The sequence below is a fragment of the Microcaecilia unicolor genome, chromosome 6 (genome assembly GCF_901765095.1).
Source record: "Microcaecilia unicolor chromosome 6, aMicUni1.1, whole genome shotgun sequence".
NCBI classification, from domain to species: domain Eukaryota; kingdom Metazoa; phylum Chordata; class Amphibia; order Gymnophiona; family Siphonopidae; genus Microcaecilia; species Microcaecilia unicolor.
In genome coordinates, this window is record NC_044036.1 from 305,936,943 (window position 1) to 305,952,350 (window position 15,408).

At 43.5% G+C, this 15,408-nt stretch overlaps 1 protein-coding gene across 3 annotated transcripts in view; it reads left to right on the forward strand.

The window, feature by feature from the left end:
- The first annotated feature begins 575 nt into the window (after positions 1-575).
- ARHGAP44 (Rho GTPase activating protein 44) overlaps positions 576-15,408 on the forward strand; it is a 240,285-nt gene continuing 225,452 nt past the window's right edge. Inside the window, exon 1 of one of the 3 annotated variants that reach the window (XM_030208087.1) lies at positions 576-951. In XM_030208087.1, the coding sequence (XP_030063947.1) occupies positions 899-951 (53 nt within the window). In that variant the 5' untranslated portion in view covers positions 576-898. The remainder of the gene's footprint in view (positions 952-15,408) is intronic. The other 2 variants (XM_030208088.1, XM_030208089.1) reach the window with 2 other exon arrangements.

The window sequence follows — 15,408 nt, forward strand, 5'->3', positions numbered from 1 at the left end:
CGCTAACCCGGCGATAAGCAGGCAACGTGTGGCTGTAACTGGGCAGCACCTGGCGCTGCCCGATTAACACTGGGTAAGCACCTGCTCTACAAAAATAGAAAATATTTTTGTAGCACCAGAAATGGTGCGTGCTGGGGGTGGGAACTACCACCGGGCTCCTTCTGGATTGCCGCGCGCCAAGTGCCAACCTTTTAGTAAAAGGGCCCCTAAGGGTCTATTACCGTTTAGTAAAAAGGTCCCAAAGTCTGTTATCTGACGTAACGAAAAATTAAGCGACTTGCCAAGATCAAAGAGGGGCATAAGGATGTATTAACTTCACGGTTTCTAGAGTAGAAGCAGACCCTTTGTTATGGAGATAATAACCATGCTATGAATTGCTCTTTGGCCAGCTGAATTCCATTTTGCAGTGTCCCGGGCCGGCCGGCAGACCCTTCTATCCCACTCCCACTGACCCTTCCGACTGGAGACCAGAAAATTGAAAAGCCTATAAGTCCCAGCGTGCTTTGGGGGCTTCTGTGTGATTGCGCATGCGCAGTGCGCTGCTGACGTCTAGCCTTGCTTGCGAAGGGGAGCCGGTTCGAGCTCTGTGGAGACGAGGACGAGCAGAGAGGGAACGAGAGACCTGTGCAATCCTACGGCAGATGCAAGAGGAGCGCGTGGCAGGGGATCGGCGGGTGCTGTGCCCTCGGTGTAACGCGCACAATGGGGCCAAACCCCTATTTACCGTGAAGGATGTAAGCTGCAGGCAAGGTCTTGTCGTCCTGCGCTGCGGCTGCCCGGCTTTCCCTCCTCCTGGAGAAATGTAATTGAGGAGGAGGGTGGCTGCTGCCTCTTTGCTTTTTTTTTTTATTTTTATTTTGGGAGGGGGGAGCAATTGCTCCCGTAAAGCGGTGAAAACATGAAGAAGCAATTTAATCGGATGCGGCAGCTGGCCAACCAGACGGTGGGCAGGTAAGGAGGGCTCCTTATCTCTCTCTTGTGTGATTGCCTGTAACCTTACTGCTAATGCTAACCTCTAGCGTCCAGTGTTTTCCCTCTTCCACTGGATTGCATTTTACTAATGCAAAAAAAAAAAAAAAATTTTCAGCCAATACTTGACCTCCTTGAGAAGGTGAATTCAGCGGAAAATGGAGGCCTAATGGGTTAAGATGCACATTGTAAAAGCCAGGAGCAGCTTTGATGTTTATTTACATATCGCACGCACAATTCGTGCATCTTTTAGGCTTCTGTAGTGACTCCGCACTTGGCAGTGATTGCGATGATCCTGCAATTACGGTACTGCCGATCTTGCAAAATAATCACAAGTGCTTTACCTGATTATTTATTTAATGATTTTTATTTTTTTTGACGTTTTGTTTTTAATCTCGAGGTTCCCAAAGGACAGGGAACGTAAGCTCAAAACGAATCAACAGCGCGTTCCCTTCTCTTTCTAGCCCAGCCTAGTCGTCCTGTTGTTGTTGTTATTGTTTTTAATCTCCGCTCCTCCTTTTCGGTGTTAAAATAATTCCGATTTTCTAGCTAGAGAAACTGATTGGACTCGGGGCATCCTGAGCCCTGCCGCAAATACTGCAGAGAGCACACAGCAAATTGAAGTTGCCGCAGGCGTTGGAGTACAGTAACCCTGCGTAACATGATGCCATCGCATTTCCAGATAACATGTCTACACGCTTGCAGAGGAAAAGTGAGGCAGGCTATTTCCCTGGATTAATTTGGGTCTGCTGCAGTGCACGTTGGAACCTCGGTATGTCCGAACGGTTATTTTGGGCATGCAAAGAATCCAAGTGTGTGTGTAGGGGGGTGGGGTGGGGGAAATGCAATCATAAGCGTGTTATCCCCAGGGGAGAGATCCATTGGTATTGTGGTTCAAAGGCAGTGGAAACTTTCACGTTGATTTCATGGTGCACCTCTCTGGCAAATGACAAAAAGATTTTGATGTAAAAAATAGCTGGTTACAATTTAACCTCAAAGATCTGCACAATTTTTGAGAAACTTCTTGGGTGTGGGGAGGGGAAAGGGGGGGGGGGGGTGTTGGCTGTTTGAGTTGTCTCCGACCAGCCATTTCAGATGATTAAAGCAGAACTTGGAATGGAAGGGAAAGGGGGAATCTCAGAATGACAAGGAGAATATGGATTTAAGTGAGCTCGACTTCATGTGTGCTCTGGGATGGTGGCCAAATGCATGGTTTTATTTATTGTTGTAGATTTCTGAGCGATTTTGCAATAGCCCTCTTTTCATAAAGCCTGCTGGACATATTTTCTTTTGCTAATGAAATGTACTCTTGTAGTTGAAGGGTTGTGGGAAGGCGAGTAGACGGAATCTCGTTCTGCATCCTGCACATAACAAGCCTCATACTGTCATCCCCGTCCGGTGTAGCATATTTAGGCTTTTAGATAAATATTTCATCTTGAAATGATTATATGTCTCATGTTTTGGGGAATTCCATTTTTTGTGTTACATGAGTATGTGTGTGGAGGGGGGGGGGGGGGGGTGGAGGTTTGATGTAGAACAATAGCCTTCCTGGTGGGTGTACTTGCATTCTCAGGCTGCCGACTGCCCATTCTAGAACTTGGTGCAGGGTGATTTGGATCTGTTCTACCTACAATCAAAGCAGCCTGAAATGCTTTATTTCCAGCCTATCCAGTCTAATAATCTTCTTTGCTATGAGCCTGTATTTAAAACAATATGTTTATTTCCTTATCTAACTGGGTTTTTGATCAGTCCTGAGATATTTTTGGGGAAATGAGCAAAAATGTTCTGACTTCAATTCAACAACCGTTTCCTGCAAAATCAAGGCAAGGAAAGGCCCTGAAAACCAGTGTCCTTTTGGCCATACCTCCAGTCAGTCAACCCTGTGTTTAGATTATGAATCTTTCCTTGAACTTAGGAACACAGTTCAAGGGTCCCACTCTAGTGAAATGCCTTCCAGGACCCTCTGCTATCAGAAGTACCAACCAAATACTGAATTTGGTCAGAGAACAGAGTAAGGATTCTAATATTGATATTGTAATCCACCTATAGACAAATGACCTGGCCAACAATAGCAGGTTTGGAGCAGAGTGTGCTCCAGAAACTTGGGGAGGGAATCAAGTCTTTGATGCTGCTTTTAACTCCTAACCCTTACTCACTTGTTCAGTACCCTTATTTTATCATCCCCACCTTAGTAATTCCCTTATCTCTTATTTGTCCTGTTTGTCTGCCCTAATTAGATTGTAAGCTCTGTCGAGCAGGGACTGTCTTTTCATGTTCAAGTGTACAGCGCTGCGTACGTCTAGTAGCGCTATAGAAATGATAAGTAATAGTAGTCTTTGGGATTCCGGAATCTTGCTACTGTTTGGGATTCTGAACGGAATCTTGCCACTCTTTGGGATTCCGGAATCTTGCTTCTCTTTGTCCTTATCCCTTAATTGTCCTTTTTGTCTGTCCTGATTAGATTGTAAGCTCTGTTGAGCAGGGACTGTCTCTTACATATACAGCGCTGCGTATGTCTAGTAGTGCTATAGAAATACTAAGTAGTAGTAGTAGTTTTGGTCTGCATCTTTTTCTGAAGTTATTCCTACGTATGGAAAGGGAGAAGAAAGACTACGTAAAACAGAAGCGTTCAATAAGTCGCTTGAAGCCTGGTGTAAAGAGAGAGGTTTCAGATACATAGGAGGATGGGGCAGTAAGTGGGGGAAAATAACAAACCGTGCTGTAATGATGGGCTACATCTTTCTTTGACAGGAAAAAGGATCCTTAGGGAGAAATTCAGACAGTGGGCTTGTTATTGAGACCGCAGGAGGGAGCCTGACTAATCCCACGGTCAGCCCGGATATTCAGTGCCAGGCTATTTCCAGCGACTGGCATTGACTATCCGTCTGATTTTTGACCTGTTTAAATTTAACTGGCCAAGCCGATATTCAGCACTGGCTAGTTAAGTTTAATCCGGCCAAAGCTATTCCAGCGACCTAATTTGGCCACCAAATTTAGCCAGCGATGTGCTGAGTATCAGCGGATAGCAGGCTATATCGTACAATATTACCGGTTATCCGCTAAGTGCTAACCATCAGTATTCATCGGGAGATAACCGGCTTATCTCCCGCAGAATATTGCTGGATAGCTGGTTAAATGCCCTTTAACTGACCAGGAGCCATTCCTGGTCGGTTAAATGGTTTTAAATATCCGGGGGGGGGGGGGGGGGGGGGGGAGTATGTTTCTACACATTTAAACTAGAGGGTGGGGGTGACAGAAGGAAGCAAGGGAATTCAGAAAGTCACCCCCAGGAAAAACATGACGGCAGCGGGGAAGGTAATATTAAGTGAGTTTAGAAGTTTTCTATTTTAACAACACATGGAAAGCAATGAGCACAAATGCTCTTAGCCTAAAAAAAAAGGGTTCAAGATTTGCAAGCTCTGATGTTTGAGGAAGACTTGGATTTTGTTGCCATTACAGAGAAATGGTTCAGCGATTCCCATGAATGGGATGTGACCATAGTGTGCTATAATCTTTTTAGGAAGGATAAGGAGGGCTGAAAAAAATGGAGGCGTAGCACTGTATGTGAAAAATAGTATTAGAGCGGCTGAAATGCAGGGAACTTGTGGAAAGGAAGAAGCTATATGGATCATTCTGAAAAGAAAAGATTGAATATGTATCTACACAAGTGTTATCTACAGACCTCTGGCACAAATGGAGAAGCTGGTCAAGAATCTGAGCGAAGATATCCATAAGCTTGGAATGAAAGGGGAGGTGCTGTTGATGTTGGCAGAATCGGTGGGAGATTTCAACTTGCCTGATGTTGGCAGAATCGGAAAGAAGCAGAGAGATCATGGATGCCTGTCAAAGTGCTTTGCGCAGACATATGGTGACGGAACTCACGAGGGATCTAGTGCTCACAAATGGAGGAAGTTTCCAATGTCCGGGTGGGTGCCCACCTAGACAATAGTGATTAGAGAATGACATGGGGACAAATTTGTCCCGGCCCTATGGGCTCTTTTCTCACCTGCAGAAGCCTCAAACATATGATTTATATATAAATCTTTTTATTATTAAAAGTATAAAGTATTATTTAAGTATGTACATAAGTACATAAGCACCGCCATACTGGGAAAAGACCAAGGGTCCATCAAGCCCAGCATCCTGTCTCCGACAGCGGCCAATCCAGGCTTCAAGAACCCGGGGAACCCCCCCCCCCCCCCAAAAGGAAAGGAACAATATTCCGTGCTACTGTTGTTTTAAGAATCACAAATAAAAAACAACAACAACAATGAGCAATTATAATAAACTCCCCCATCACCACCCTCTACCCTTCTAACCCCAACAATAGCTGGCTTCTACTACTCCAAGGAACCCTAATCCACACTGCAGTCGGCTGTTGAGGGTATATCTGGGAATGGAGTGGATATTAAATTATTCACAGAAGAAAACATTTATAAACAACTTGAAAATCTGAAAGCGGACAAAGCTATGGGCCGGATGGGATACAACCCAGGATACTGAGGGAGCTCAGAGAAATCCTGATGGGATCTCTTAAGAATTTATTTAATAGATCTTTAGAGATGGGAGAGGATCTGTGGGATTGGAGACAAGTGGATGTAGTCCCTCTTCACAGAAGTGGAAAACTACAGGCTGGTAAGCCTCATGTCGGTGGTAGGAAAAATAATGGAGTCTTTGCTGAAGGAAAAGATATTTAACTTTTTAGGATCCAAGGCAACATGTTTTTACCAAAGGAAAATCCTGCCAAATGAATCTGATTTTCTTTGACTGGGTGACCAAAGAACTGGGTAAAGAACATGTGCTAGATGTAATCTGCTTGGATTTCAGCAAAGCCTTTGATACGGTTCCTCATGGAAGACTCTTGAATAAGCTGAGAGGGCTGAACTTAGAACCCAAAGTGGGAAATTGGATTGGAAACTAGTTGACTGACAGGCGGCAGAGGGTGGTGGTAAATGGAATTTGCTCTGAGGAAAGGAAGGTGAGTAGTGGAGTGTGCCTCAAGGGTTGGTACTGGGGCAGATTCTGTTTAATATATTTGTGAGAGACATTGCTGAAGGGTTAGAAGGAAAAGTTTGCCTTTGTGCGGACGACATGAAGATAGTCAATAGAGTGGATACCCTGGAGGGAGCAGAAACCATGAAAAGAGATCTCCAAAAATTAGAAGAATGGTCAAAGGTCTGGCAGTTAAAATTTAATTTGGGTATAGATTTATTTTTAAACTGCATTAAGCGAAAATTTTAAAAAAATTGTTTAGCCCAAGGTGATGTATGATCTGTTTTGCAGACTTGGGGATTTACAAATAGCTTCCATATCCATAAGGTTATAAGTTAAAATTTAATGCAAAGAAGTGCAGAGTGATGCACTTGGGGGTGCAGAAATCCAAAGGAGATGTACAGGATAGGAGGAGAGAGATTGATAAGCACAGCCCAGGAAAGGGATCTTGGGGTAATGGTGTCTGAGGATCTCAAGGCAATGAAGCAATGTCACAAGGCGGTGGCAACAGTCAGAAGGATGCTAAACTTCACAGAGAGAGTTATAACAGCAGAAGATAGGAGGTGTTGATACCCCCGTACAAGTCTTTGGTGAGGCGCTACTTGGAGTATTGTGTTCAGTTTTGGAAGCCATATCTTGCTAAGGACGTAAAAAGACTTGAAGCAATTCGGAGAAAAGCGACAAAAATAGAATGGGGTTTGTGCCGCAAGATGTATGGAGAGAAACTTGATGAGAAGATGTACACCCTGGAGGAAAGGAGAGGCAGGGGTGATATGATACAGACATTAAAATATTTGAAAGGTATTAATATACATACAAACCTTTTCCAGAGGAGGAAAGGTGGTAGAATTAGAGGACATGAATTTAGATTGCATGGGGGGGGGGGGGGGGGCAACTCAAGAATAATATTAGGAAGTAGTTTTTCATGGAGAGGGTGGTAGATGCCTGGAATGCCCTATGGCAGGAGGTGGTGGAGATGAAAATGGTAACAGAATTCAAAAATGTGTGGGATAAACACAAAAGAATCCTGTATGGAAGGCATGGAACCAAACAAGGTTAGTGGTGATTAGATGGCAACACCAGTAATTGAGAAGTACAACCGGTGCTGGGCAGACTTCTACGGTCTGTGCCCTGATCGGAGCTGGAGTGATTTGGATGGGCTAGAGTGGGCTTCAGTAGTTGGAGAATAAGGCAAGTACTGGGCAGACTTCTACGATCTGTGGCCTAAATGACAAGGACAAATGAAGATCAATTATACATATGAAGTATCACATCATACCTTATGCTTTGAGTTTCTTGTTGGGCAGACCGGATGGACCATACAGTCATTTACAGTGTTACTATGTTCACCTGTAATGGTTGACGATTTGCACATGTGCCCCCAGATTCTATATATGACTTTGCGTTGCGTACATAAATTTGGGCATGTGCCTAATTTGCGTGCACAACTTAATTGAATAACAAGCCAATCAGTGCCAATAATTGGGCAATAACAAGCGATTATCAGCATTAATGGGCAGTAATTAGAATTTATACGCGGATCTCTTTAGCCGTATTCCATAAAGAAGTGCACGTAAATTCTAGTGCATGGGCCCGAAAAGGGGACATAACCATGGGAGGAGCATGGGCATGTTGGGGACGTTCCTGTAATTTATACACATTGTTATAGAATTAGGTGGAATCTGCTTCTAATTTTTGCGTGATAATTTACACCAGATTTTCATTGGCATAAATGGTTGCACCTAAATGTAGTCGTGGTTCCCATTGCTAAGTGCTGTTATCTGCGCCTAAGTTTAAGCACAATTTATAGAACAGTGGTAAGTGTTATTTTTTTGGCGACAATGTTTTTTGGCACTATTTATAAGAATCTAGTCCATGATATATCATCATAAATTAATAAGTACATTTTAATTCCTACAAGATGTTACCAATTATGTTCTTGTTATGACTCATTGATTAAGACTAGAAAAATTATTTTTTGAAGGTTTATGGTTGTGGTTTTGCAACAGATCAAATGTTCTCTATCATTCTTGGTTCTGTTTTAATATTTGGCCATTTTAAGGTTTTTATGGTGGCCAAACCTGAACATGTGGACCAGATCCCCAGAAAGCATCTCTGAAATAGTGTTGGTGAAAGACTGATCCCTTCTGTTTGACTGATGTGAAAATGATATTGAGGTGGTTGAATCTGAGCCTTAGAGACTGTGTATATCAGTGGGTTCCCAGAGCTGTCCTGTCCCCAGCCAGTTGAGTTACCAGGATATCCACAATGAGATTCAAATATTTGAAAGGTATTAATATACAAGCAAACTCTTTCCAGAGATGGGAAGGTGGTAGGACTAGAGGACCTGAATTGAGGTTGGAAGGGGGTTGACTCAGGGGTACTTTTTCACAGAGAGGGTGGTAAATACTTGGAATGCCCTCCTGTGGGAGGTGGTGGAGATGAAAATGGTAATGGAATTCAAAAATGCATGGAATAAACACAAAGGAATGCTGCATGGAACCAAACAAGCTTAGAGGTGATTAAATGGCAACAACAGTAATTGAGAAGCAAACCCAGTGCTGTCTATTCCCTGTTTGTGGCTGGACAGATGGGCAAGTGCCAGGCACACTTCTACGGTCTGTGCCCTGAAAATATTAAAGACAAATCAAGATATTTGTAGCAGGGGCGTAGCCAGACGTCAGCGGGAGGGGGGTCCAGAGACAGAGGTGAGGGGGCACATTTTAGCCCCCCCCCCCCCCCCCCGCTGATGACACTCTCAACCCCCCTCCCGCCACCAAACCTCCCCCGCCATCGCTGTCGCCTACCTTTGCTGGCGGGGGACCACAACCCCCGCCAGCCGAGGTCCTCTTCTTCCTTCGTTCTGTTTCTGAGTCTGACGTCCTGCACGTTGTATGAGGAGGACGTCAGACTCACAGAAACAGGACAAAGCCTTGCGATTTGCAGGGCTTCGTTCTGTTTATCTGAAGTCTGACGTCCTGCATGTACAACGTGCAGGACGTCAGACTCAGAAACAGAATGAAGGAAGAAGAGGACCTCGGCTTGGGGGGGGGGGGGTCCCTCGCTAGCAAAGGTAGGTGATGGCGGGTTGACGGCGGGAGGGGGTCAAGGGTCGTCAGGAGGGGGCTCCAGGGCCAAATCTATGGGGGCCCAGGCCCCCGTGGCCTCACGTAGCTACGCCACTGATTTGTAGTATTACATCATACTTTATGCTATGAGGTCGTTATATGCCATCATCTACTATTTGTATTTATTTATTTTATTTAGATTTTACTCACTCCTTTTTCAGTAGTAGCTGAAGGTGAGTTACATTCAGGTACTCTGGATATTTCTCTGTCCCAGCAGGGCTCACAATCTAAGTTTGTACCTGAGGCAATGGAGGGTTAAGTGACTTGCCCAAAATCACAAGGAGCAGCAGCAGGATTTGAACCGGCCACCTCTGGATTGCAAGACCGGTGCTCTAACCACTAGGCCACTCCTCCATAGTACTATGTTACTATGAGATAAATTTGAATGCAGTGGAGGCAGTGCATACAAATTCATCTGATGAGTATTCATTGTGGATATCCTTACTGGATGGAGGTCCCCCAGGACAGGTTTGGGAGCAACTGGTATGCATTCTTTCTTCAGATGAAGGAATATGCAAATCTCTAGTGAAATGAAATAGCCCTTTTTACTAGCAGTCTAGAGCAATGAAATTCCTAGAAATTCTTGGGGAAACGTGGCAAATAAGGAAACCTGGTGTGGAAGTTAGTCGCATGAAGGCGTGCTGGTTCTGGGGAGTGTAAAAATATTGCCGCTAAGTCTGAGTAGTCTGTATTGCTAGCTGGATTCTTGTCGTGTTCTGGTGTAGTGATGTGACTGAAGCCTTAACCAGGCAGAACTGCTGATGCTGAGTGAAGAGACGGCAGATCTTTCCACATGCTCGTATTCTTTTCAAACCAGGCGCTAATGTACATATTTAGTTTCAGGTTTTCAAATTTTCCCTTCCTCCCCCCCCCCCCCCCCACACACAAATATGTGCTTTGTTCTGTCTTCTCCCAAGTGGCTCAGTTTTTGGGGACCTTTCCAGTTGTTTGGCTCCCATCACATGCCTTTTGTGTTCTTACCTGGCAGCGCAGGGAAAAGGATGGGAAAGGTTATTTCCAAGACCCTGTGACTACCAGGCAGTGGCATAACTAGCTTGCTTGCCACCCAGGGCGGGTCGCTGCTGCGCCCCCCCCCCTCCTCCTGAGGTGCGTCATGCCCTCTCCCGGCATGTCACCTCCGAGGCACACCACCCCCTCTCTCAGCATGTCATACCCCCACCCTTGAAGGGCATCACCCTCACCCCCAAAGCGCATCACCCCACTACCCTTCCTCCTAGCAAGGGGGTGCATGGAGCAGTCGCACGGCTGTCGGCTCTGCAGGTCCCCTGCTCCTGAACAGGAAGTAACGTCAGAGTGAGCAGGGACCGGTGGAACCGAGAGCCACTCGACTGCTCTGTGCACCTCCCTTGTTGCCTGTACCCAGAGTGGAGTGCCCCACCGCTCCGCCCTTGGTACGATACTGCTACCAGGAAACCCCAGAAGAGAAAGGGAGAATTTTCAGTGGGACCAGATATTTGACATGGAACTAAAGATGTCCTTGAAGTGCAGCCAGTGCAGACGTATAAAGAATGGTGTTTTCAGGTCTACTGTGAATAACTGTTGCATGGGGGTGGTTTGTTAAAAGTCACTGAGATTGTGATGTAAGGACTGGGGTGGTAGGCTGATTTACCTTTCTGTAGTCGTTCCATGCTCTCAGTCCTAATCCTAACATATTAGGAATGAAGAAGCCAGAGACAGTGACTTCTCTCTTCCTGTCATTAGACTGTTGCTTAGCAACAGGCTCCATGCATCAAATTGCACACTGTGGCCTGCTGTGCACTATAAATACTATAGACTTCTTTACTTCTGAAAAGGTGAAGGTTCTCCTCTGAACAGTGGTTATATTAACCCAGTTTCAACCAGTCGGGCTATAGGGTGAGATAAGGTCTTCATAGCAATTGTGCAGAACGAGAAGTGGCATTGCAGAATATATCTGTCCGGTGAGCATGAAAATGGTGGAGAGTGTTTAGCAAGAATCCATTTTGAAGTCCTGTACAATTGTTTAGTGATGCTTTTGAAAGGAAATGGTTAAAGAAGAGATATGAACTAACTAACTGCTGAGAACGTCAAGAAGTCTGTACAGAAATATAGATAATATGAGAAACAGCTGTGCTGGTCTAGACCATATACTGTCTTGTGTTGAAGCCTGTGGGAAGGGAAATGATTTACTGCTTGCTTGATGAATCCTTCCCTACTGGCTGCCTTTTGAAGTAGTTCCTGAGCGAGCTGCATCATTCACTTTTCCTATGATCTGTTGCTTCATGTGGTAACATAGTCGTGTCAGGTTGCTTTGGGCAACCTCTAGAAAGGTGTTTATATTTTTATTTAATCCAATTTCTTAATGGGGGGAAATTGTATAACTTGATGCCACATTAAGGCACATTTAGCAGTAATTCTATAATCGCACTTAGATGTCATGAAGCTGTTATAGAATAATAGTACAAAGCCGCATAGGCACATCAAAATTTAGGCAAACCCACTTACTACAGGTCTATAAAGTAATGAGTGGAATGGGTAGACGTGAATTGCTTGTTTACTCTTTTTCCAAAATTACTAGGACTAGGGGGGCACGAAATTAAGCTGCAAAGTGGTAAATTTAAAATGAATTGTAGAAAATATTTCTTTACTCAACATGTAATTAAACTCTGGAATTCGTTGCAAGAGAATGTAGTAAAAGCAGTCAGCTTAGCGGGGTTTAAAAAAAAAGTTTGGATAGCTTCCTAAAAGAAAAGTCCATAGACCATTATTTCTAGGATAAGCAGCATAAAATGTATTGTACTTTTTTGGGATCTTGCCAGGTACTTGTGACCTGGATTGGCCATTGTTGGAAACAGGATGTTGGGCTTGATGGACCTTCGGTCTGTCCCAGTATGGCAGTAGTTAAGTACAGGTCAATGGCTGGTGTAAGTTGGTGCACCAAAATGTGCCAAGAAGTGCATGCAATTGATATTACTCTATAAGTTGTGTGTGTTGCTAGGCGACATTCCCATGCTCCGTTCATGTGCCTCTCATGCACTGAGGGCTAGATTTCATATATGGCGCCTAAAAGAATCCACATGGAAATAAGCGTATTCTTTAAAATTAAGACACGGTATATAGAATACATGTTATCAATACTGCAGCGCCTAAAGCTATGCACATTCATTTATGCCAATAAAAACCTGGTGCAAATCCATGCGCGTAGATTTAGGCGCACTGAGGTGTATTCTGTAATTGCACGCATAACTGTTGGAACGCCCAAAGAACAACCATAAACACACCCTTTTTCAGCTATGTGCATTTATTTTGAACTGTGCGCTTTGCAGTTTTTTATATTTTACTAGGAAAAAATGCCCGTTTCTGAGCGGAATGAAACGGGTGCTAGCAAGGGGCCCCCTCCCTCCGTCCCTCGAAGCTACTTGCCTTGTTCGCTGTGGGCCGTTTCGGCCCTCGAGTGTCAATAGCTCCGCCCTCGACGTCATGACGTTTTGACGCGTCATGACGTTTTGACGCGAGGGCGGTGCAGACACTCCAGGGCACACCGGATATCTCGGGCGCCTCAACTTTCGTGGAGGCTTCAGAACGTTGGGGTTGCCTTTTATATATATAGATAATTTTTATTAGAATTTAAGACAAAAATATTGAAAATAACAACTATATATAAAAAAAAAAGCAGCGAGGCACAAATGGTAATGGTGAGGTTTTTCTGACTCATGACGATGCTCGCCAGCAGTTTTACATCAGAAAAGTCAAATTTTCAAAAGTAAACGCTGAGCAGCGCGATACCCACTATTAAATGAGAATTGGTGGCTATCGATATTGATATTTAAAGGAGAGCCATATATATTGAGAGTATCCCACGATGTATAGAGCGTAGAAGTAAGCCGCTTTGGCGGCTAGACTCACTGAATCTGATGCTCAGCTGTATGTACAACCTATACTGAGCTCTCTCTCTCTCTGGCTGTCTATATATAACATCAACATTTATTACATTTATGGTTCTTATGCATGTGCCACTCAGCAAAAGATCCTTATATTAGGGATTGATTCTTTTGATACGGTATTATTGATTTATCTCTCCCTTTTGGGATTTGATTAATTATTGATTGATTTCCATCTTTTGCACATGGTCCTGCTCTGGAGCCCCTGCTGACACTTACAGATGAGGCCCTGCAGTGAGTCTCTGCACAGGGCCCCGCATCCCTCCCCATTCCCCTCAGGCTGCCCTTGTGTTTCTGTAGAGGTTTGATGATGAATTAGTAATATCACATATTTCATTCATTTGACTGTAATGCCACAACTTGTTTCTTTCCAGAAGAGCTTCAGTCCTGGCATTTCATCCTGCATCAGTGGCAGGGAGGTCTGGGAGGATGCATCCATGCCTGAAACATTCCAGGCAATGGATTGCAAATGGTTTATTCTGGATAATACTGTGATGTATTAGCTCTGAAAAGTGCTTAAAGAAAGGTTCAGCAGCCATTAGCATAAATGGAGTTTTTATTCCAGTCTTACTGGAGGAGAGGCTTGCAAATTACATATAAATCAAATGATCATAGGATCCTATTTATTCAATTTATTTGTGGGAATTTATATCCTGCCTGTCTAAGCACGAGATTAAAGTGGTTAAAACAAAGCAGTGTAATTATAAAATAACATCATCCAGCCCTATATACTGAAAATAATGGTCTCAGGCAGTAGGGTCACCATGTCAAGGGGGCATACTGAGCCATTCCTGGCTTTGCCATATTGCATGCAGGGAAATGTAGTTTATTTGAAAAGTTTATATCCCAGTCTATCAGGCAGGTAATATCTTTAATGTAGACAATAAAAACATACACAAATTTCAACATAAAATTTGTAAATCAGTAAAAATACAGACATTACCACAAATTGGATTCTTACATTTTAACTAGATTTATAAAAATCTCAAATTTACTTCATAACTTAAAATACATTTGCTGCCTTTAAGTGGGTAAAGACCATGAAAAGCCATCCTAAATAACTATAGGGTCCTTTCACTAAAATGGCGTAAGATCTTGGCATAGTGTGTTTGAACACCAGAGTTTCCTGCACATTAAGCCCAGATTTTCTATGACAGTATTTAGGGCATTGTGAATAATTTTTTTTTGCAGGCCCTGTACTAATTTTTCTATTAACGCACAGGACTTGCAGAAATTTAATCCAGGAACACTTACCGCCTCCTGTTTAGGAGACAAGGACTGAATTCTATGAATAGCACCAAAATATGGGCACCAACTGAAAAATTCACCAAGTGCTATTCTGTAAAGTTGGGCACCATTTATAGAATAGCACTTGTGCTGAGAACTGCGCCTAACTTTAGACGCAACGATTTACACCAACTAATATTCTATAAATTACAGGAATACCCTCAATCTGCCCATGACCCTCCCATAGCCACTCCCCCTTTTTGAAGCTACAAGCAAATTTTACGCAAGGATCCGGGCACGTAAATTTTAATTGATGCCAATTAGCACTGATAATTGATAAGAGCCCAATTATTGGTGCTAATTGGTTCATTAATCAGTTAAATTGCTTCTGCAAATTGGGTGTGTGCTCAAATTTGCATGCACACTTTTTAGCACTTTTTATACAATTTGGGGGTAAGTGAATTATCCAGTTAGCATATGCTAATCAGAATTCGGTGGCTGGATAACTCATCCATATCCATTCCCTGCCCATGGTGTGCCCCTTCCCTAAAACTTTTTAAAAATATTTCACAATTAGTGTACACTTATAGGCAAATTACTGCAAAGCGTTTTAGCGCATTTTAGTTTTGGCATACCAATCGCGCATTAGGGCTTAATTCCCTTTAGTAAAAGTTCCCCTGTACCTTTAATGATTTTTGAAAGGTGGAAGTACGTGTCATTGGCCTTAAGTCAAATTGTAAAGAATTTCATAGACCAGGACCTGCAACATAAAATATAGAAGCACCATATTCATTAAGCCTAATTTGTCTAAATTAGGATACTTTGAGCAGATTCTTATTCACAGATTGGAGGGATTTTGGTGGACAATAACCCCCAGGTTCTATAAAGGTCGGTGAAATTTGCATACCAAATTTTGTGCATAATTATTGGTGTTACTTAACAAATGGATTTACATGCACTAATGCCTCCCAAAAGCTGTGAAAACAATCCACAACCACCTGAACTTCAGGAAATCACTAAAAAACAGCCTCTTCAAAAAAGGCCTACCCCAACGACCCAACGTAAACCTCTTTCCCCAGGAACATAACATTACTAATGATCGTACTGGACATCACGCAATCTTCATCCCTTCTGATCCTCCACATATACCTCATTCGAGCACTATACAACCT